General features: G+C 42.9%; 2 protein-coding genes across 4 annotated transcripts; both read right to left on the bottom strand.

Moving 5' to 3' along the window:
• Window positions 1–60: 60 nt before the first annotated feature.
• znf687b (zinc finger protein 687b) lies at window positions 61–13,744 on the bottom strand. Of its 2 annotated transcripts, none has more exons than XM_083780958.1 (10): window positions 13,684–13,744; window positions 10,579–12,963; window positions 10,050–10,348; window positions 8,981–9,165; window positions 8,411–8,587; window positions 8,039–8,201; window positions 6,696–7,058; window positions 6,177–6,277; window positions 3,317–3,404; window positions 61–2,252 (listed from the first exon to the last, which is right to left on the bottom strand). In XM_083780958.1, exons 2-10 carry the CDS (start codon window positions 12,947–12,949, stop codon window positions 1,626–1,628), a joined length of 4,374 nt encoding a protein of 1,457 aa, XP_083637084.1. In that variant the 5' UTR covers window positions 12,950–12,963; window positions 13,684–13,744; the 3' UTR covers window positions 61–1,625. The 2 variants fall into 2 exon arrangements, with proteins under 2 accessions (XP_083637084.1, XP_083637085.1); XM_083780959.1 differs by having other exon boundaries at window positions 10,050–10,315.
• A 296-nt stretch (window positions 13,745–14,040) lies between these two features.
• On the bottom strand, window positions 14,041–20,411 carry LOC310862298 (26S proteasome non-ATPase regulatory subunit 4). 2 transcript variants are annotated; one of them, XM_083770130.1, is made up of 10 exons: window positions 20,335–20,411; window positions 19,491–19,631; window positions 19,239–19,353; window positions 18,967–19,059; window positions 18,713–18,781; window positions 18,357–18,572; window positions 17,707–17,815; window positions 16,846–16,977; window positions 16,690–16,742; window positions 14,041–14,785 (listed from the first exon to the last, which is right to left on the bottom strand). In XM_083770130.1, exons 1-10 carry the CDS (start codon window positions 20,358–20,360, stop codon window positions 14,615–14,617), a joined length of 1,125 nt encoding a protein of 374 aa, XP_083626256.1. In that variant the 5' UTR covers window positions 20,361–20,411; the 3' UTR covers window positions 14,041–14,614. The 2 variants fall into 2 exon arrangements, with proteins under 2 accessions (XP_083626256.1, XP_083626257.1); XM_083770131.1 differs by having other exon boundaries at window positions 18,973–19,059.
• Between the last annotated feature and the right edge of the window lie 1,486 nt (window positions 20,412–21,897).

The following is a 21,897-nucleotide window of genomic DNA, read 5'->3' as shown; positions in this document are numbered from 1 at the left end:
AATTACCAAATTTCAGATATTTCCGCTAAGCAAACTGGAAAAGGTTGACTCAAGCACTAGTTTCACACATTTATTTTGAAACGGCACAAAAGTGTATGGCATTTCAGCAAGCAGACCACAACCATGGAGAAAGAAAATGACATGACCTTCCACTATTTTTGCTATATAAATATGATATTGTGACATATAAAAAGATACAAACGGGAAAAAAAGAAATTCCATCCACAGATCTCCTTCACATGTGGTTATGAAAGTTGTTTGGAATCATACAAAAGAAAAGTGAGTACGGCGAGCATGATTGTGTTTCTGTAGTTAAAAAAGAACAAATGTATAGAGATAATCGCATTATTACACATTGTTAAAGACGAAATAACTCCTCCCCCTCACACATACACTCTGCTATCTGCTTTTTAATTACAATGTATAGCTACCTCTGGGGGGGGGGGGGTGTTTTATTTTTAATTTTTTTTAGCTTCAAATCGTTTTGAGAAAAAAAAGCAGGGGAAACGGTACAAGTACAAATACTATACGTATTCACATTTTCATAGCAAGTAACTAAAACAGTTTTTTTCTCCATATTTTTTTTGTGTAATTATATGTATTTACATAGTGACATCCAGTACATTACTACCAGAAGGGAGGCCTTTCCTCTTGCTTAAATGTTTAACATGGCACGCCATTTACGCAAACACAGGTTACAGTAACAGGAGTAACCTTGTCGTCTCCAGTTGAAATGCCTTCACGTCACGTGTCATCTCTCGTCTACGACCATGTCTATGGGTCTATGGGGCACATTGTCTATGGGACTTATACCTAGTTGTGAGCTGGTGTCACACACACTGCGTGCGACATTTGCACACAACTACGCATAACTCAGGCTTGAGGAAACCGATGCTAAATTGACTTGCATGAATACAAACAGCAGTAATGTAGTTTGTATAAATAAATATTACAATACCATTAAGAAACCCAAATGTCTTTCAAGACTCCCTTTTTTTCTCTCTATACCTACATATCAGCTTTCTCTTGGGGGTGGAGGCGGAGTAGTACATAATTTAGATGCTGGCTTGAAAACAGTAGAGATCAGCCTTCATACACAGGACCAGGTTGATAATACTGAGCCAGCCATGGAGTGCTTCTTCATACAATGGGGGCGGTAGAGGGAGCCAGGACAGTTTGGGACGAGGACTGAACTGTAAGGTACAAATATAGCGGCATGGCGGGCATTAAGAGTACAGTAGGAAATGCATTGGAGGAAGTAACATGTTACGTGGGAGCGACAGGCGGGCAGCTGCAGTTTTTGGAAAGTGAGAAAGTAGTCATGTAATGTGGGGAGGGTCAAAGACATTATTGTCAACATTACTCGGTTTTCTCCAGGGAGTTGGGTGTTGTTCGTCTTACCGTCAGTGTGTCTGGTTAGACGTGCAGTGATCGATCATCGAACATGCAAACACAAGAGAAGTGTTATAAAGACCAAGCTTATGGTGGCATTAAAATACAAAAAACCAACTAAACTGCAGAAAAGAGCAGCTCTCTGTTGACATTCATCATTCTGAGTGACTCAAGTGTAGAAGAACCCTGACTGTCCCATCTGTCTCCCATAATCCCCCCGCCTCCCCTTTACTCTACTGTGGTTTGTCCGTCTTGTGGGCTGTGATGAAGGCCATGCCGTGGGTTCTGAAGTGAGTGTTTAGGTCCGAGGCCTTGTCGAAGCGCCGGCCACACACCTTGCAGTTCAGGTTGCCCTCCCCGTCCTCGCCCCCCTGGGTGGCAGGGGAGGCAGGCGAGCTACCGGGGGAGGTGGGGATCCCTCCGCCACCACGATCAGCACCGTCGCCCTGGGTGTCGCGCACACGGTGTGTGATGAAACGGTGGCGGCCGAGCGAGCCAGCTGATGCGAAGCACACACCACACTGCAGGCACTGGAAGGAGGCGGTGTCGGCGCGGTGCTGCGGGATGTGCCGCTGGAACTCTGCGCCGTCCTCTGTGGCAAAACCGCATGGCACGCAGCGGAACGTGTTGTCCTCCTCGTCTGGCTCCGTGGGCGCCGGTGGCGCCAGGGCACCGCGGGTTCTCTTGGCAGGGCCACCACCACCACCACCACCACCGTCCTCCCCACCGTCCTCCCCGCCGTGCTCCTCTTCCTCTCCACCCGCCCGGCTTCCGGGCGGGCCAGTCTCACCGTCATGTTCTGACGAGCTGCCTGGACCATCGCCTCCCGGGGCAGAGCGCTTTCTAGTCTGGGGAGGACCCTGAGGGAGGTCAAGAGAGAGGGCAGGGGCAAATAAGAGGCACACGAAGTATTTAAAACTGGTATTTTAAGTGTGATGAAAAACAGTTTTTGCTGTGGTTCATAATTCAGGTACTGACCACAAAGTACTAGTGCTTTTCAATCTAGAGGACGGTCAACAGACATATAATCTCAGCCTGGGACATTAGGTTCCCACTCCTTTTCAAGAGATACATTTTCCAGTAGTTTATGGCACAACCCAGAACCCACATACCTTCAACATACCAATATTATATTTAATTAATCAACAAATTTAATAAATTTGGTTTTCGGGACGATCCAGAAGAAAAATCTGAGTTGCTATTATCATTGAGTAAAAGGAAGGCCCTTTCAAGCTGCTCCTGCTTTTATTGACACAAGTGGCAAGAAACATAGATCTCAACTACAGCAAGTGGGTGTGAAAGCACCGTAGACAGAACATTGACCAGCTGTGCTTAGTGCTTACACAGCAGCTGGTAAAAAAGCTACTAGGATATTCAATGATTAAAATATTGTTTGAAAAAAATAAGTTACTATCAAGATGTGATTACAACATTACTCTCATTACACTTGTAATCACATCTTGACAGTAACTCGTTTTTTCAATCAATATTTACTCAATTATTCTAGTACCTTTTTTCTCATGAAATCTTCAGCTTTACTTGCCACTTGTATCAATGAAAGCAGGAGCAGCTGAAAGGGCCTTCCTTTTACTCGTTGGACTCACATTGAGTTACCTTTGCGAACCAACTAAAGTGTATTGTCAAACATTAGTGTATGTTGAAGGCATCCAACTTTTTGTGGTGTTAAAGTAAACGAAGACCTTTTGTTTGACCCAGACCACAGAGTTATTGTTATACACATACATACTACATAACACATTTTTCCATGAGTTTTCCTAGATATATGGGACCCCTGAGTAGTTAAAGGCAATCTACAGAGACCAGCGTCCTCTGGCATTCATTCCAGACAGCTACAATAAAAGCCAGCTGCTGCAAGTTACCAGTTGAGAACCACTGGTTTATATCATAAGATACTTTAACTGACCTGTCCGTCAGTGGTTCTATGATGGAGTCGAATGTGTTTGTCCAATAGGAATCGACTGCTGAAGGTCCGCTTGCCCTCTGTGCAATATCTGTAAAATTACAAAAATATCTGTTAAGCTTGATTGTTAATCACAGGTAGAGTCCTGCACAGGCCCGAAATATGGGCCCTGGCCCAGGTCTGTGGAGTTAAGGCCAGGCCCGGCCGAGCCCGTTTAGCGCTATGGTACCATTTTTACAGCCTGAGCCCGGTCCGAAGCCCAACACCTTTTCTAGCGTCGCTGTGCACATCAGTGAATGCATGCTCAACGATGTGCTGCCTCGCGGATATTAGTCTCCTCCCTCTCAGTATTAACATTATTTTTGTCTGTCAGCAGCATTCTGCTCTTGCGTGCATGATGAAACCAAACCCACACTAAGTCAACACTTACATTCTCTCCACTGTACAAAACCAACTGGCTCGTTTAATTTGGTAATTGTTTCTCCTGCGGTATTTGATCTCCGACTGGTTGGGTCCCGATGGGCTTACAGGGCTCTAATCACAGGTGCCAATAACTTAACACGTTTATGCAGTAAACAACTATACATAAATCTATGGTTTCTCAGATTTCATGAGGTTTAAAAAGCCCGACTTTTCGAATAAGTCCATGCTTTCAACATCATTCAAATGCAATAAGATAGTTTATTGTGTTTTACCCATTTCACACACATTTCAAGTCTCAAGTTAAAATGCAAAACACTGGTATGATCCTTTAAAGTTATTTTGATTTGTTGGTACAAATCCAACCATCAAAGTTTTTTGATGGATGGTACGACAATTGTTACAACATAGTATATAGCATAATTTACTCTGACAATAGATTTTGTGAAGGAACTCGTGAACCTGGTTTCTATTGTTCACTTAAACGTGTTTATGTCTCATGTCACTGTCACAAAAGTGACAGTCACAGCCAAGTATATTGCTGCATGATTTTTGGTCAAATGAACATTACTACATAAAAAATGTGACTACTACTTTAACTACTATGGGTATCATGGCTTTAAACAAAAAAAACATAAGAGTAACTAAAATGAATTGGCCAGCCAACTAGTGCTGTACCATTCTTTAGAAATGAGATCTCATAATAAGGTGTCGGAATCTAGATATTGATCTTTTTTCAATTAATTGTGCAGCTTAGTAAAGAATGTCACTGTCACTCAATTAGAGTGACAGTGACATTCTTTACTAAAGATTTTTCCTGGCCTTTGACATTGTATAATGATTTACACTGGCAGCCAAATCTAGCCTGAATCAGATCTGTGTCACTTCAAGATAGAAATCTGATTTGCTTAAATAAGTCTAAATGCAGACTGGTCAAATGGAATCCGATTTTTTCAAATGTGACTTGAGTCACATCCAGAGGTGGTTTCAAATCTGATTTAAATCAGAGGAGATCTGTCTCAGTCTGAATGCAACGACCACATGAAGTGACCCGAGTCACATATCACTGTCCAACCGTCACTTGCAGCGCGACCCGAGCGCTACTGACGTGACGTCATTAAAGAGCACGAGAAAAGAAAACAACCGAGCGGACAGAAAAGAGAGAACACACTTTTGTTTTATAGGAATAATGTCACTAGTTCATTATGTCAGCAGTCAGCACTACAGCGGACGCCGGACAGACGGTGAAATCTGTACCAAAGTCCTGACGTCACTCGCTCATCCCCTGATCCAGGGTCGCAGAAGTTTAATTTTAAATAGTTTCATGTGGTCCAAAAATAAATAAACTGTCTCAGCGATATTGTCAGGGATGTGTGTGTGTGTTGTCACAACAGTCAGTCAGTCATATTTGATCTAGCGAAAATGTTAATAATTTGGCGGCAGTAACATTAGCGTTTTCTCTCAGTCAGTTGATTCTTCATATCCATATGAGTCAAACCGCTGGGATCATTTCTTTATTTTTGGAACACAGTTCTTATTTGACGCGATATGAAAAAGTTATTGGAATTCCGAAGGGGGGAGGCGGTTAAATGCAAACCGGGTAGGATGTGAATTGTGAGATTACGTCAGACTTTGGAGCTCCCCTGTCACTTTGGAGGTTTTTCTCCCTGGAAATAAAAACGCCTGGGTTTCTGAGGATGTACAATCTAAACTTCTCGAAATGTACAGAAACAAGGCCGTTTATGAGGATATTTCTCACAGAATGGTAAAGATTAGAGAATGGCTACACACGGTCCTATATGCAATGTCAGATTGTTGTTTGTTACCACGGTAGCCAAAGTTGAATGCACAGATCGGATCTGGTCACTTGCAAACGGTAGTTTGAATGACCAAAAGCCAAAAGATCGGATTTGAATCGGATTTGACTTGATGTGACTGCAGTCTAAAACAGGCCTTAGATATGTTGGTATTGAAAAGGATGCAATCAGGAGCGCCGCTTTTGCAAAGAGAAATGTTTTACATACATTATCTCAACACAATGGCTCATCATGGGTTCAACAAGGAATTCGACCTGAAACCATTCTTGTTAACATGTCTTTATGGCATTTTATTTTATTATTTTTTAATTAAAATACTGTATATGTGACTGTGTCTGCTCTATTATGTGACTGGCATTTTGTATGGACAATTCCTTTTTTTTATAAATGATTTTCATGATGTTTGCTCATGAAAATCATGATGGTTGCTTTGTCCGCTCTATTATTACTTTGGGAGCTTTTAAAATGGTCTCCTCTTTCCTTTCTTACTATTTAACCGTGGTCATTGACAGAAATGCAAAACAAGACAGCAGTCAGACTTGAACCCAGGTCCTCACACTATGAGTCTTTCTGACAATAAACTATGGAACACATACGGTAATTCAGTCAATGCCATTTTGACTCACTGGCAATGGAAGACTCTCTTGTTGCCTTCGTGAATGACACGCTCGTGGCGCCTCAGGCTGGACGAAGTGCTGAAGGTACCTCCACAAATACGACATGGGAACTGGATGGTAAAAGCACAAACACAATGGAGAAGAGATAGAAAATGTAATGTTATGTATCAAAGGCTTGGACTATAATTAGGATGAGGGATGAACACCAGCCAAATATAACTTGTGACTGTGGTGTGGCATTTTTTATTTATATTTTTTATCATTGTAATGTTTGAGGGGCACTAGCCCGTTACCGTTCACAAACTTCGTCTTAAACAAACTCCCATTGAAAATGAATGGAGAATTTTCCGTCAGTGTCTGAGCAAATAGGCGTAGTGTCTATTTTACATCATGATGATGTACGATAAGAGCGACCCTCACTTCACACGGGTGTGATTTATATATATATATATATATATATATATATATATATATAAACATTTAAAATTATCTGTATGTGTCTGTGAAGAGTGAAGAACCATGCGACACCTTGCCATGCTCCATCTTGACGTGGCTGAGATAGTCGTCGTTGTCAGTGAAGGTGGTCTGACACTGGGGGCAGGTCCACTCGGAGGCCTTGCTGGGGTGAGCGCTGCCCTCTGCTGAGACTGGGGCCACATTTCCTGGAGCCTCGTAGTCCTCGTCCGCGTCATCGTCTTCCTCCTCTTCCTCATCGTCGTCGTCTTCATCCTCCTCCTCCTGGTCTCGCCCCCAGTCCTCACCGTCTGAGTTGTCCGTCTTCCCGGTGGGTTTGGACTTGGCCGGGGTGGCTGGAGTGGACGGGTTGGCAGGGGCGGGCGCAGAGGCATCCTGCGGAGCCTCTGATTTGAGCGACAGGCCCCTGTGTGCAGTCTGAGCATACGGAGATATAAAGATACAGCAGAGCTGCTCAATTTATTGTAGTACGAGCAGAATTTGCATGGGCACAAACTAAAGGTCAAGGACAATGACAAATTGCACAAAAGCAACACATAGGTGGGTGAATGTCATGTCTTGTCAATTGTGTAATAACCATTACATTATGTAAATTCCCTTTATTTAATAAAACATCTAAACTAAATAACTAAATAAAGTATATAGATCGGGTCAGACAGACAACATTGTGTCACAGTATGTATTCTCCAACGCAGCACTCCAAAGACACCTAGTGATAAATAAGGAGCATGGTACCACTATGAAAACACCACAACTACTAGAGACCATAAATGCTAATACCGGTAGTCAACTAAAACAATGACATTAACTAATTATTAGCTGTTAATACTCGGTAAGTAACTACCTCGTGAAATCTGCCCTGCCCACAAGCGCAACACAGTAATTAAAATGTCATTTAATGTAATACCCATCTACAAAATGTTGCAGAATGTTTGTAATGTATGTAGGCATAAACCTGATTCATACTTTTTCATACCAACGGTTTAGATGCGGCATGTTGTGCCTGCAGTCTGAACAAAGCCTAATTGTGCCAGTGGTTGCCTAAGGACATAACAGCTGGAATCGTAGTTCTTTATATATTAAAAAGAAATACGTGTTCACTTTTACATGCTACAGTAATAGCACCAGCTGAAGGAAAAAAAGGTTTAGACTTAAGACCACATAATGACTAATATTGAATACTAAAAGTAGCCTTTAATGATTTTGTCATTCATGGTGAGTGTTCATTAGAACGACAGTAGCACTTCTGAAGAATCTAAATTGCAACAAAAGATGAACATGACTATTTTGCCTACAAAACCGATGAACTTGACAAAAACATTTACATCTAACTGGCACTCCAGGTAAGCATTTTTAATAATTCCCAGGACCTGTGCAAACTGTTGTTTTTTACAAACCTTAATGTGCTCCATCATGGAACCTTTCTGAGCATAGAGCTTGGTGCAATCAGGACACTTGAAGACATGCACTTTCTGCTTAGCCAGGTGAGTGTCAAAGTGCATGTACAGCAATGGTTTCTGGGTAAAAACTGTATCACACATGACGCACTTGTAGATCATTCTGCAAAAAGAATGCAAGAGTAAATTACCATTTGATAGATTCATTCCATCATGGCCACAATTCTGGATAAATTAACAATTGAGAAGTTTCACTGTGACTTCAATTCAATAAATATATTGTTAGGTGAAGTGCATCCAAACTACACAGTACACACAGTACTATAAGAATTCAGGGAAAGCATGTCTATTTGGCCACCAGATATAACATACTTGGCCTGTCCACCGGTTAGGGTGGGGTGTTGGGTGCTGATGTGGCCTTGGGCACTGGGGGCAGATTTAAAGGCCATGGGGCAGCTGGGGCACTTATGGAAGACCTCACAGTGGGCTGTCTGGATGTGGGATTTGATAGAATTCAACCCTCCGAACACAACCTGGCAGCTTGAGCATCTGGACAGAGTGCATTATGAAACGTTTAGTCAAAAATTCAAAATACAAACTCCTCTTGGAATCTGACTTCACAAAGCTATACATTCAATGGAATAATACTTTATTGAAAAGAGGATAAACGATCACGTGCAAAAACAGTACATGGTACAGTCAAAAGCACATTTATGATTTATCCAAAAGGATAGCACCGAAAAAAGACCTTGCGGTCTTGTTATGTTGTCACCTGTATTATGCTGCTAGTAGTGATTAGGAACACCTTTAACCACAAATATTATGTTGCTTATCAACATCATACAAGAGAATGTCAATGTGTTCTCATGGGGAGTTTAAGTTAAACTGTATATTATAATAATAATAGATAGAAATAATACCACATTTTGTGGCTGCGCAAACCTGTAACCGATGCGGCGGGCAAAGTGCAAACAGGCTTCCTCCAAGTGCGTCTGGAAGCTGGCTTGCCGGGCAATGCCCCCACACTCTGGACAGACATGGGGCGCACGGTGCTTGTGGATCCTCTGGTGGGCTGACACAGCACATGAGTTTGGCAGCATCATGGGTGGAGAGCACTGAGTACATGTCTGGAATTAAAACAGTAAAAGGTCAACCACACAAAATGTACAGTGTGGTTAATTTGATGCCTATATTATTGTGCATTAAAATAGTTTACTCTTACTGTGCTCTTATGATACACATCTACAGAATATGGATTGTAACTACACTAGTACTACTGATTTAATTGTCTCCACCAGGCCGAAGGCATGGGGAGAGAGTATGTCTGTCCGATTTGCACTCCGTCTGTCCGTCCGTCCGTCCGTGCGTGCGTGCGTGTGTCCGTCCGTCTGTGTACAGCTAATCTCCGGCACCGTTAACCCGGTCGATGCCAAATTTTGCACACACACTCCCTGGATGCCAACAATGAACCTCTGCCCCAAATCTTCCAGGACGGCCTGTTATAGCGCCACCAGGAGGCAGACTTTTGAAAACGTTTTTTATCGTTACACTCCATCTCTATAGAGCGTCTCAGTCCCGCCCCCTTTCATGACGACGCCAGGCCCAGGAAATAGTTCCCAATGTATTTTTCCCATAGACATTTCAAAACGTATTTATTTAAAGAAGAAAAACAAAAAAAGTGTAACCTGCCATTTTCTTCTTTCTAATTATTTGTTCAGCTCGAAAAATTGTTTGTTGTCATGATTTGTCACAAGAGTTGGCTTTGTCCGCGGCGTAAACGTCTTTAAATAAATACTTTCTGGAAAGTCTGATGAAAATGAACGGGGATTTCTTTTCCGGGTGTCTCGAGGGGGCGGGACTGCGACGCTCTATAGTCATCATCCAATTGCCATCCAAGGCGTAAGAACAAATTGCACCCTTTTTCAACATAAATTCAGAGCATCCACTAATATTTGTCAAACAAATAAAGATCAGTAGATACATATACTGTGCTCTCATCACCAAGACTTACTGAGTTGGGGGCAGCTCTGATCTGCTGGAAGTGGGTAACCAGCTCAGCCTTGCCAGAGAACTGGGCTTGGCACTCCGGACATTTAAAGTTGCTGTATTGTAGAACCTCAACCTTCTTGCAGGGCAGGGGCATTAGTGCCTGGGGGCCCTGGGGCACACGGCGGACCGGTCTGGGCTGGGTTGCCGCTGCTGGAGAGGGGGTCTCCTTCATTGGACTGGAGCTGGAGGAGATCGTGGGAACTCCCGATGTAGTGGAGGGGGAGGAGACTGGAGGAGAGGAGGTTGAAGAGAGCATGCCCACTTTAGAGTAGGAGATGGATGTGAGAAAAGAAAGATATATGGGAGGTGGTCAATGGAGATGAATAATACAATAAATGGAAGATCTTTTGTGAAATGTCAGCAGCAAAAGGTCACCATTACCCAAATGATGAAATATGGTCTTTCTTCCACACAATAAAAACATTTGTAGGATGAACCACATGGTTATATGCAAACGCATGATATACAAAGTCTCTGTATTGCTTCCTTACCACCGATGGACGTTGCGTCCTGTTGTCCGATCATCTGCTCCACGGTGACCGGCCTCATAACCAGGTGAGAGCATTGCATGACCAGGCCACGCTCCTTATGCTCTCTGGCGTGCAAGAGCAGACTACACTTGTTGAAGAAGGCCAGCCTCTTGGCGCAGTGGTTGCAAGTCACCTCAATGCGGAGCGACCGCCGGTCGTAGTGCCGTGCCAGGCTGCGCTCCAGGGCGAATGCGTCACCACACTCCAGGCAGCGGTAGCCAGCAGCAGGGAGTGGAAGGCCCCACTCTGGGGGCGGGGGAGCAGAGAGGTCAGGCTTATAGCTGGGCAGCAGATTCTTGCTGTTGAGGATTTTGTTGAAGGCCTCCACCAAGCTGGACTGGCTGCGGGAGATCACAGCACCTGTGCTGTTGACGATGGAGGCAGGCTTGTTGGACTGGAGGGCACCAGATATGATGGTGCCACTGCTGCCTCCGTTGGCGGTCTTCGTGGCAGTGCGCACGCTTATCCCACTCGCAGCTACAGAAAACTTGGGAGAGGCCGCCACGGGGGGTGTTGCAGGTAGGGCAGCAGATTTTGTAATGCTGACAGCAGTGGCGGAGACTTTAGCCTTGTCAGAAGCAGCCATTTTGTTCTGGACCTTTGTAGCAGCGGCTAGCATTACGCTACTAGCTGCTAATGTAGACACAGGCAGAGCATTTAGAGCCTTTACCTTCTGCTGCTGAGATGTTGCAGTACCTGGAGAAGCATCTATTTTGCGGCCCTTGTTAGCCAAGATTTTGCGTCCCCCAGTTTGTGTTTTTGGGTCAAAACCTTTCCCTGCAGCACCACCTTTAGGCGCTACCCTAGTGACAGTTCTGGTGATTCCCCCTGTGGAGGTTTTTATGGTCTTTATTCGCACTTTCAGTGGCCGGGCTGGAGTCCCAGCAGTGGCTGTTGGGGTGGCACTTCCAGTGCCGCCGCCTCCTCCTTCAGTGGATGGTGGTTTTAGCTTACCATCGTCGATCTCCATTTTTTCCTCCGCTGTTCTCGTGCCTTCTGCCTTCCCTGTGTCTGCTTTGCCATCGACAAGCCGATCTATGCCGTTCCCCACTTCCATCTCCTCTTCCTCCTCTTTGGGCTCCCGTAGGTCTGACGGAGGTGGAGTGGAGGCTACTGCGGGACTAGAGCACCTCTTAGCTGGGACTGGAGCAGCTGATTTGGGCAACTCTGGCTCAGGACTCTCTGGTGAGTCCCTCTCCTCAATAACATGCTCTGTGTGCCTTTCTTCCTGCTGTGGGCTCTCTGTGGAGCCAGACGTGGCTGACGTTAGACTGGCACCTGAGGGTGTGTCCCCTGGCTTGGGTTGAGTCACCACAGAGGACAAGGGCGGGGCGGAAACAGAGTCTGAGCTGGGGGACTTGAAGCGACGGGTCAGCTGTGGTGGTGTGCGGGTGGGAGAGTCAGGACTCTCCTGAATCACCAGAGGACCCCCCAAATCTGGGTCAGAATCATCCTCCTCTGACTCACGGGGTTGAAATCCAGCAGGGGCAGCTTTAGGGGCTCCGTTAAAGGGCTGGGAGGAGTGCAGTGTGTGTGACGAGAGAGCAGAGGGTGCAGTAGAAAGCAGAGGCTTGGAAGGTGGGAAAAAAGGCGAGGCCAGTCCCACAGAGCCACCCGGGGCAAGAGGAGAGGACACGGCCGATAAGGAGGACGAGGAAGGCAACGAGGCTTTCACCCCATCGGCCCTCTCTTGGCCTGCGTCCTGCTGTTGCTGGTGTTGCTGTTGTAAAAGCTGCATCTTCCTAGCCCGTCCTACAGGGTCTCCTGACCCCTGTGCCATGAGAGGCTTGAGTCTGTTGAAAATGTTGGGTCCCTGTTTGTGAGACTTAGCAGCGCCACCCCCACCGGCTCCACCCTCTGGAGAAGCTTTGTTGGTATTCACTGACCATGGTGCTCCATTTGATTGCGCCTGGCTCATTGGTAAGGGTGTGGAGACACCAGACGCTCCAAAACCATTGTGGTTGAGCGCTTCGGATTCAGCTATGCCAGGAGCACAGGCACCAAGCCGCGGACCTACGTCCACCCCAGCCATTACATCTATGGGGTCCTGATCGGCATCCTCATCCTCTCCATCCACAGTCTCAAGGCGTACTTTGTTCTTCACAATGACACTGACAATAGAGGTGTCAGCCTGTGGATCTGGGGGGCTAGGCGGTCTCATGGATGGCCCTACACCCACCCCACTGTCTGGCTTCCCAAGAGGAGCACCGGTGGGTCCATGGGGCCCCTCTGCCTCATCAGGGGCTGACTGGATGGCCTCTTTGGCATCGATGTCAGGGATGTCAAATGCTGCCAACAGGTCGTCAAAATCTGGGGTCTTCATGTCCCCCATACCGGGAGCAAATCCTGCAAAAAATAAAGGATAAAATAGGGTAAATTACACTAGTATAATTGCTATCCCACTGTTATTCATCACAAAAGTAAACCACAGTATCAATTCACTGGTACCTATCAATCTAGCTTACAAACAATAACATTGCAAAATATGCATAAAATGTGTCACGACCTGTTCCGGTGCAAATAATTTCTTGCTACATGCTGCTCTCCAGCGACATCTGACAAGATACATACAGGTTAGCATGTTATGTGGCTACCTAGCCAAGCTAACAGTTGAGCCATTACGACAACGTTAGCTAGTCAGCTAGTGTGCTAGCGACGGGTTTAGCGTTCTGGCCAGCACAAAACCTCTCTCTGGAAAAAAGAGATGTTCAACATCAAATTCCTTCCCGATTCATTACCCAAGTGTATTTCATTGCCATTCCAATGACGGCCAGTCTGATTAACAATTCGATCCCGATAGCGTATCCTAGCTACAATTTTTGCTATGTTGTGCTGGTGCTCCTTCACGGTTCTGTCTGGCTAGCTGGCCGCTGAGCTTCAGCCAAGGCATAGAGGGGTCATTTAGCTAACAGGCTAGCGTTCGCCATTAAATGCAACCAGAACAGCCCCGTAAGGCTTAATGTGACAATAATATCAATGAAATGATCGCAGGTTCGACGATGTCACAACAGAGTGTCGGTGGGACGGGGAATTCGATTTATATTACGTGTATTTTGTTTTGTTTACCTGGATACGCGATATCCGACTATCCTAGCTCGCTTTCAGCTGAACGCTGCTTCCCGTCACATGACCACACGCCATCCTCTCACGTCATTATAGCAGAATGTGGTACTGTACTGACACGTATGTTTTGGTTTGTTTTACAAAAATCAACCTATCTGTATATTGAATTTGTATTAGGTATCAACATTCAAAATTTACTTACAAATTCACCATGACAATTATTATTTTTTTGCTATGGTGCTCCTGCTCCACATAACACACCATATGGGAAGGTTGTAGGTTGATCATCAGAAACTTCAACTCTGGTAAAGAAATTATTACTATTATTATTATTTGACAAATGAATGAAGCAAGGCCACATCAATTTCCATATACCATTTTTATTGCAAAAGAAAACAAAGACATGACAGGATTATGGCAAGTCGTTTCAGAAATCTGTCATCACCATACAAACCAATTCTAAAGTCTGTCAGTCAGTCCACCAGTAATTTATCCAAAAAGGTAGGATAAAGGAAGCAAAAGGCATTTTGAGGATAAGCCAGTTATATCTTACAGTAATAGCCTACCAATGAAACGCATTCAAATGTAATAGGTGGTCAACATTTTCACTGTGAATAATAGTCATTCTTTCATGTTGGTGCTTTTTAAATGTCAGTCTGTCAGTATGGTCATGCAGGGACATCAAAAGATAGGTCAATCACTCTTTTTCATATATTAACATAATCCTGCATTAAAGCCTAATTTATGCTCTGTCGCACACAATGGTGTCACAGGCAGAGAGCGACCAAGAATAGCACAACGCGACGTGTTGTGAGTTGTAGGCCTGCCATTCTCGCCGCGCCATTGCACGACAAAGTATGAATCAGGCTTTAGTCGGCCAACTGTTCATGTCACGTCCATGGTCTCAGTCTTGTATGTTTCTGTCCTTGCTTCCTCATTTCTTTTTCTCCTCATCCTTTTTGCCATCTGGCTTGTTTCCTGTCTGGGAGGCCAGGGAGCCCATAGCGTTGCGGATGGCCTCGTTGTTGGGGTCCACACCTGGCAGATTCTCCAAGACACTCTGAAGGAACTCTGGATCCTGCATCACATCATAGTCGTCCTCCTCCTGGCAATTTATAACACCAGACAAGAATAGGACATTAGATAAGTCATGATGATGTACAGTGTGCATCACTTTGAATGGGGTATATTTTGCAGTGATGACCAATTCACTATGCATTATCTCGCTTGTTACCCACTACCAGCTAATTACAGTATGAACGTCAGTTATTTGACATGAAATTTGTTTTACAATGTTAGCTTCAGGTAAAAAAAATAAAAGAAATCGCATCGCTTGGCTCTCACAATCCACATCCAGCATGGCTCCAATGCAGAACTCAAGACTTGTGGCCAACCTGTGACATCAAGTCGTCTATGACATACTTATGACTCCAAACTTGAGGCTTCAACCCAATCAGAGAGCCCCTTTGATTACCGAGTGGACAGCAAATGCCGGACCTACGTGCCATTAACGGTTTCGTTTTGCTAGTTTCTCACTAGTCCACTTCTCTACAATGCCATTCTAGCCTTAAAACCCTCATTTATGTTATCCAATATATTACTTTAGCGCAAAATAGGCTTTTCTAAACCAAGCCCTGTTTGACAAATGGTTAAAGTATGTGCCCATTAGTGTATTTTCTGTGAATAAACTATAGCCTACAGTTGATTCTCAGGCATTTTAATTTCAAGGACCCCCGGCCCCAAATTAAATTGATAGAAATTAGCCTAGGCCATTTCATTATGATTTTCATCTCTGAACTGGGACCAGAGTCTACATGGCCAAAAGCCAGTGTTCATTTAACTCAGGGTGTAAATATACATGTATGTTACAAAAATAATAATAATAATATGGGGGAAAACAAAGACAAGGGGGACAATGGAGACAGCGCCTTTCACATTGGCTATGCCATAATTTCCTGTTTTATTGTATGTTCAAGAGTTATAGGCCAAAATGATTGGTGGGCTGTGTTATAGCACCACCATGAGGCCAATTTGAACACACATTGTGGTGGATGTTCTTCCTCCACCTACTGGGGGTGAGCTAATGCTGGTCGATCAGCGGTGCCAGAGATTCGACTGCCATTTCCATCATCTGGTCCTCTCTTTATTCCAGCATGCAAATGTAAATGATATAATATGCTGAACAATCATGACTTTTTTTTAATGGTAATATTTAAAAGTTCACAGACTGAGTGTCTGGATGCACTCGTAGGACACGTGATGGCCTGGGCCGTAGCTCAGCGGTCCAGGCACTGATACCGACGGCCTGTAATGCATGTCACCCCACCCCCTCCCATTTCATGTCAGCCTACTGTCTGTCCCTCCATTAAAAAGTATATATATATATATATATATATATATATAAATGAAGGCGAAAGACAAAAAAAAAAACATTAAAAGAAAAGGACACGTGATAACCTCCAGGTGAGATGGCTTAAGTTAACCCTTTTGATACGTCATCTGCCATACGGATTGTGTTTTGATTGCCTCTCCCTGGGAATTGTCTCACTGAAACAGTGAGTGATAGGGAAACCTCACCCACTTCCTGAATTAAAATTAGGAATTATACTGTGATTTTAACGCTTTTATTCTGTGAAAATACATTGCTTTAAAATTAACAACTTGGTTGACACTAAAATGGCTTTTGTCACCAAAAGGCGACAAGTTTGTAGGCATGAGCATGCCTCTCAAATTACAAGCTCAGAGACGAAAGTTGTACAGTACATAAAAATCACACCCGTGTGAAATGAGGGGGCGCTCTTATCATCATACATCATCTCATTCTGGCCAATCACAATTTGCGCCCTCGCTTTCTGTCTTCACTTTCTGCCCTTACTTTTATCTTCAATATGTACTTTGCTCAGCCAACCAAATCATCGCTACGGGGTGATCAGTCAATCACAAGCCACAAACCCGGAAAGCTCTGCAATGTTGCAGTTGCAGTGCAGAACACGATGACCCATTTTGTACCTTGGTAGATTCTGCAGTGTCCATAGGGGCTCCTGTGTCCATGTCTCCATACTCTGATGGCAAATTACAAGTAGGAAGAAAGATATATCATCAATGTATACAAGGGACATATTGTTGGTCTGTAAATGACAGCACAGTGTATTGGTTGTGGTTCACCTCCTCCTGCAAGAGACATCTGCATGGCATAGGCTATCTGCTCCTCCTCTGTCATGCTGCTAAAGTCAGGCAGCACTGCAACGCCAGTCTCTGGTTGAGACACAGACATCTTCAACAAGGCCTCCTCTGATTCTGGTAGAAACGATGACAATGACAAAAATGGTTGGAATCACAGACTGAAAACTTTCAGCCCATTTCATTTATCCTTTTACTCCTTGTCATCAATAGATTTGCTTCTAATTTTTGTGCATTCAATTTCTTTCTCAATTCCTACACTCCACCTCTGATAATATACAGATTCATTCATTTCCTCACCACTCAACATGATGTAATATTACTATCCTAACAGTAGATATACGCTTAGAATGATCTAAATACCCATCAGGGTCACAATTTACAAAAGGTTGGAAGGATTTAGCTAGTGTCTGGCTTTTGACTTAAAAGCAAAGGTTTTCCTCAGATTTGTTTCAGTGAGATAGATGCTAAATGAGATGTCATGCTAAATTATGAATAGATGCTAAAGTGAGATGTCATGCTAAATTATGAATCCCCAACAGTGATTTCTCTTAGAAAATGAAATCATTTTAAACCAAGAAAAGACTAATAGACTATTATGGTCAGAGACAACTCACTGCAACCACAGAATTCGACAGGTCACCACTTTAGATGAACACCAGGACTGAGGAGCACAACCGATTTAAGTAATTATCTCTAGTGTTATTTCTTCAACATGCAGCTGGTGTAGGCCCTGTCATCAAAATGATCAAATACAGAAGAGCTGGCCCTCTTACACCAAATGCCATTCTTCTGAGCGTGGGAACATCTGATCACAATCTGAACAGGCATGTCACACAATCTTACCGTCTGCAGCGGGTGTGGGCATGCCTGCCTCAGCGGCAGAGGCTGCGGCTGCTCTGCGGGCCTCTTCCTCCTGTCTCTGTCTTTGCTCCTCCATAGACACACGTAGGGCCTGAAGGACACACGCAAAAGTCCAACTGAACGGACAGTTGTTCCGATACAAGTAACGGAAAATCTGCTGATACTGCCCAAAATGCTGGTATAGGCATCAGTGAGTATGCCAGTCTATGCCATTCCCATACCACATCATTTATCACTGATACAAATGTTATGGGTATCGCAATCAGTATCAGGAATGACAAAACGGTAACTTTACATCTCCAGTAGCCCTAGACCATTTCTCTTCAGTCGTTATATGGACCGAATAGGCAGCGTGTGCTATAATTGTATTCTTTATTTAAACAAAGAAAGATGGAATGGGAGAAGAATGCATCTTTCCATTGTAGCACTTTCAGAAGTTCAGAAGTTGCTTGATGAACATTTATGAAAATTGTTATAATCTTTTATCTTGCATCATCAGAATAACAATAAACCAATTATATATATATACACACATCTGCAGATCTGAGCCCCAAGTACTTTTATGCACATCACCAGTATTTGTGGGGTAATTCCAATTAGATTATATAAATATTTGTGTGCATCCATCTTACCAGGGCCAGCTCTGGATCGGCACTGGGGTCAACACCAAACTCAAAGTCACTGGCACCAAGGCCCATCATTGAGCCTCCCTCACCGGCCAGGATTGGTGACGAGAGCAGGGCATCAGCAAGGCTGGGCCCGGGAGGGACAGTGACCAGGTGGGAGCCTGTGCCCTCTTTGCCATTTAGAGTATTAATGAAGGCAGTAAGCTTTTCTGTGTTCAGTTCCTAAATAAGAATTGGGAAAAAGATGGTGAGGATTATGTAATGGTTGGCTAAGATTGAAATACTGGAACAGCCAGAGTTTTCAGAAGCAAATTTAACTAAATGTGATCTGGTGTGGTACAAATAAATAAAATAATTCTCACCTCTTCTCCAAAGTTGATAATATCCACATTAACCTTCTCTTTTTTCAAGCGCTTTGCCAATTTAACAAGCTGTGTAGGTGGAAGATTGGGACAGAAATAGAGACAAAGAGGTAGAGTGTTAAAATTGTGAGATTTGCAGTCATTGCCATGATCATCAACCTTGGCATTGGGCATTTTTTTATTTGTTCCTAAATGTGCAATATCAACATGAATAGCCAATTCTAATAGAATTATGGTTTGCCATATGACAGCACACTCACATCCTTCTCGTTATCCTCCACAGGGCTTCCCACAAAGGCGATGATTCTCATCTTGTGGTTTTTTCCTTGTCTGTGCTTGAGGGCGAGCTGCACAAAGCAAAAATAATATCAAGCCATTGTGAAGAGTCTTCTAAAGCCTAATTTATAATGTCTTACAACTGTCACTTGCAGAAAATCTGCTATTTTTGGCAAGTGACATCATTGTAAAACGTGATAAATACTTTTATGCTTGAAATTGTGAATACAATTAAGCAATTGTCACTTACGTGAGCCACTCTGATGCCTGTGCAAAAGGAGATCACCCCCTTGGGCGTGACAGCGTGTAGTTTGGAGAGAATGCGACCAGTATCTGGAGTCAGTGTGGTCAGGACCTCACAGTTACTGCAGTCCAACATAATAATCCAACAATGTTGCATTAGCAGAGAACAGATATTGTAGATTTCAAACACTGTAATTTCAGATCGTTTTAATTTATTTTTTAATTAATACAAATTGTGAGGTACAGCAGAAAAGCTCACTTTGCCATAGTGATGAGGCCCACATTGTTCTCTGGGTTGCTGCGAGTTTTGGAGTGGCAAACAATGTTGACAGCGTCTTGCTGAGCCTGTAGTCTTGTCGGCAGAAAGTCTCCATTCCTCATATACTCACTGTTGTCCACACTGAAGGCCAAAGAAAAACATGTGAATTTGTTAGGATTCTATGCTAAGCGTCCAGTAGTTAACGTCATTTGGGACAGTTTGTACGAGTCTGTTCACAATAGTTAAATGAGGTCACCCTTGTGTGTTATTGCAGTGAATATAGAAGCCATCTGTTCTGATAACGAATGACATTGGACGAACGACAGTAATAGCCTAAAATCTACGAAGAGGAAAATATTTAGACTGTTAATGAAATGCCCAATGTCCTTCCTCAATCTCCAAAGAGAAGGGAAACAATAAAATTATACACAATGTAGCAATTATCTAGCATCAACACCGACAGCTAATGCTAACGGCAAACGTTAGCAAGAGATGACGTTTATGTCAACCAATGTTGGCAGTCTTAACAGTCAAAGCAAAGGAACCGTAAACGGACCATTTAAACAATGGTCCCATCGTCATTAATAGAATCTTATATGCTTGTGATGTTTGATCACTTCGGTACAATAGCCGACATATCGTTGTTAGCTACCATGACTCAGCCAGTCCATGGAGCCCAGCTGAAGCGGCTAATCTTCCATGGTCTATTATCAACCGATCTTAAACTCTATTTCTTCTGAAAGTAGCCCAATGAACAATTTAACGGTGAGGCTATTTGATGTCCCGAACATGCCAGAGCTTACTTAACAGATACGAAAATAAAAAGCTTTTTTATTATCCTTACCAGACCATAGTACTTTCAAGCCCCATTTTGAAAACTTCTTGTTGCTCTCTGTCGTAATCTTATAACCTCACTGTCTATTGGGCAAGAGAAAAGATCCTTGTTTAACAACACGAGACGTGATTGGTCGGAATTTAACCCTAGAAATCTCTTGGAAAAATATACATGTATAACGTTTTTGGTGTATGGTGTATAATTGTATTTGATATATAATATATTGATAATCAATTACAATGTTGATTATCAATGCTTGCAGGCAAAACAACAAAATCACCAGCACATTTTTGTCCATTTTCTTTAATAAAATTCAGCAGTATGAACACCTTCCAGTTCCCAAAGATCAAGAAAAAGAACAACTGGCAACTTATATACCCAATAAAAAGGCACTGCTGTGATTCCTATATACACATTTATATCTGTTATATCAAAGAAAAACAAACAAAAACATAAGATATAAAGAAAGTACAGTTAGATTTCATAGAACACACAATATCAAATAAAGTTATAAGTTTTAAGTATTAGTGACAGGTCCATCCTTCCAGTCAATGCGATATCCCAATCAAAGTTCTTTCAACCCATACAATATACATTTCTTGCAGACCACACATTTCTTTCTTGACACAATATGGAATATTGAAATATACGACAATAAATATCACTATTTACATACTTGGTTCATACGCTGAGTGTGTTGCATTTGCTTCCGACTTGTGCATTTACAAAATATAGTTTGTTTTCTGCTTGATAAATGGGACAATGCATTGTTTGGCAAGTCTGGTATAAAACCAACAGTATAAAATAACCGCTACATACCATTTAAGGCATGTATATTTAACAATTGGGCAACTAAGGCTCATTTCAAATGTTGCCAGGTGAAATTTAAGGCTTTGTTTGAGCAGTTTTAAAAATCATTCACTAAATCTAATTTATTGCACAGTCCATTAATTAAGACATCATGCGGGAGGTGCAAACTAAGAATTGTATTGCATAAGTAAACATCTCAGTGTTTAAAAGGTCTGGTCCGACTTTGTTTATACAACCTGCCAAGAAAATGGAGTGCATAGGCCTATCTTTTGTGCTTTACAAAATTACAATAGTAGCAGTAATAGATAAGTTACATAAATACAATATTAAAGCTTCAATGTTATATTAACCAATCTGTATGGTAGAGTATGTTAATACAATATATCTAGCATATTTAGCAGTTGGGAAATGTAGACCCTGGTGTTGGGTATGACACCTACTGGTTGACAAGTAGTACTGCCTCAAGCTCATGTGCACAATATGCTCAAATCCTGAGTAGGACATAACAGTTATGGAATGCAACTTTAACACTGTTCTTTCTGTTATTTGTGGGTCACAGGCACATTTTTATGGGTCCATTTATTTTTTGTTTTGTACATTGTTTTTATTAAAAAAAATCAATTAAAAAATCAATAAATAATTTCATGAACAAAATAAAAATCTAAGAAATTCCATAAATTTGAAGACAAATGTTTAAGAAAAAGTTAGCGCTGGTCCATAGCTCTAATGCCTTAGAGCTATGCTACCCTCGACTTCCTGCGC

This window comes from Protomyctophum parallelum (assembly GCF_964188405.1).
Source record: "Protomyctophum parallelum genome assembly, chromosome: 1".
In the NCBI taxonomy this organism is placed as follows: Eukaryota; Metazoa; Chordata; class Actinopteri; order Myctophiformes; family Myctophidae; genus Protomyctophum; species Protomyctophum parallelum.
The sequence above is the reverse complement of the archived record's forward strand: the minus strand, read 5'-3'. Positions and strand labels throughout refer to the sequence as shown.

What these genes read in the sequence shown, in the direction of transcription:
- LOC310862298 (XM_083770130.1), bottom strand. Translation starts at nt 20,360, where the DNA reads ATGGGGCTTGAAAGTACTATGGTCTG. An exon ending in GGCCTCATCACTATGGCAAA is followed by an intron (nt 19,354 to 19,490) that starts GTGAGCTTTTCT and finishes GTTGGACTGCAG; the next exon opens with TAACTGTGAGGTCCTGACCA. An exon ending in ACACTGCAGAATCTACCAAG is followed by an intron (nt 14,786 to 16,689) that starts GTACAAAATGGG and finishes ATAAATTGCCAG; the next exon opens with GAGGAGGACGACTATGATGT.
- znf687b (XM_083780958.1), bottom strand. Translation starts at nt 12,949, where the DNA reads ATGGGGGACATGAAGACCCCAGATTTTGACGACCTGTTGGCAGCATTT. An exon ending in GCCCGCCGCATCGGTTACAG is followed by an intron (nt 8,588 to 8,980) that starts GTTTGCGCAGCC and finishes CACTCTGTCCAG; the next exon opens with ATGCTCAAGCTGCCAGGTTG. An exon ending in AAGAGAGTCTTCCATTGCCA is followed by an intron (nt 3,405 to 6,176) that starts GTGAGTCAAAAT and finishes GTAATTTTACAG; the next exon opens with ATATTGCACAGAGGGCAAGC.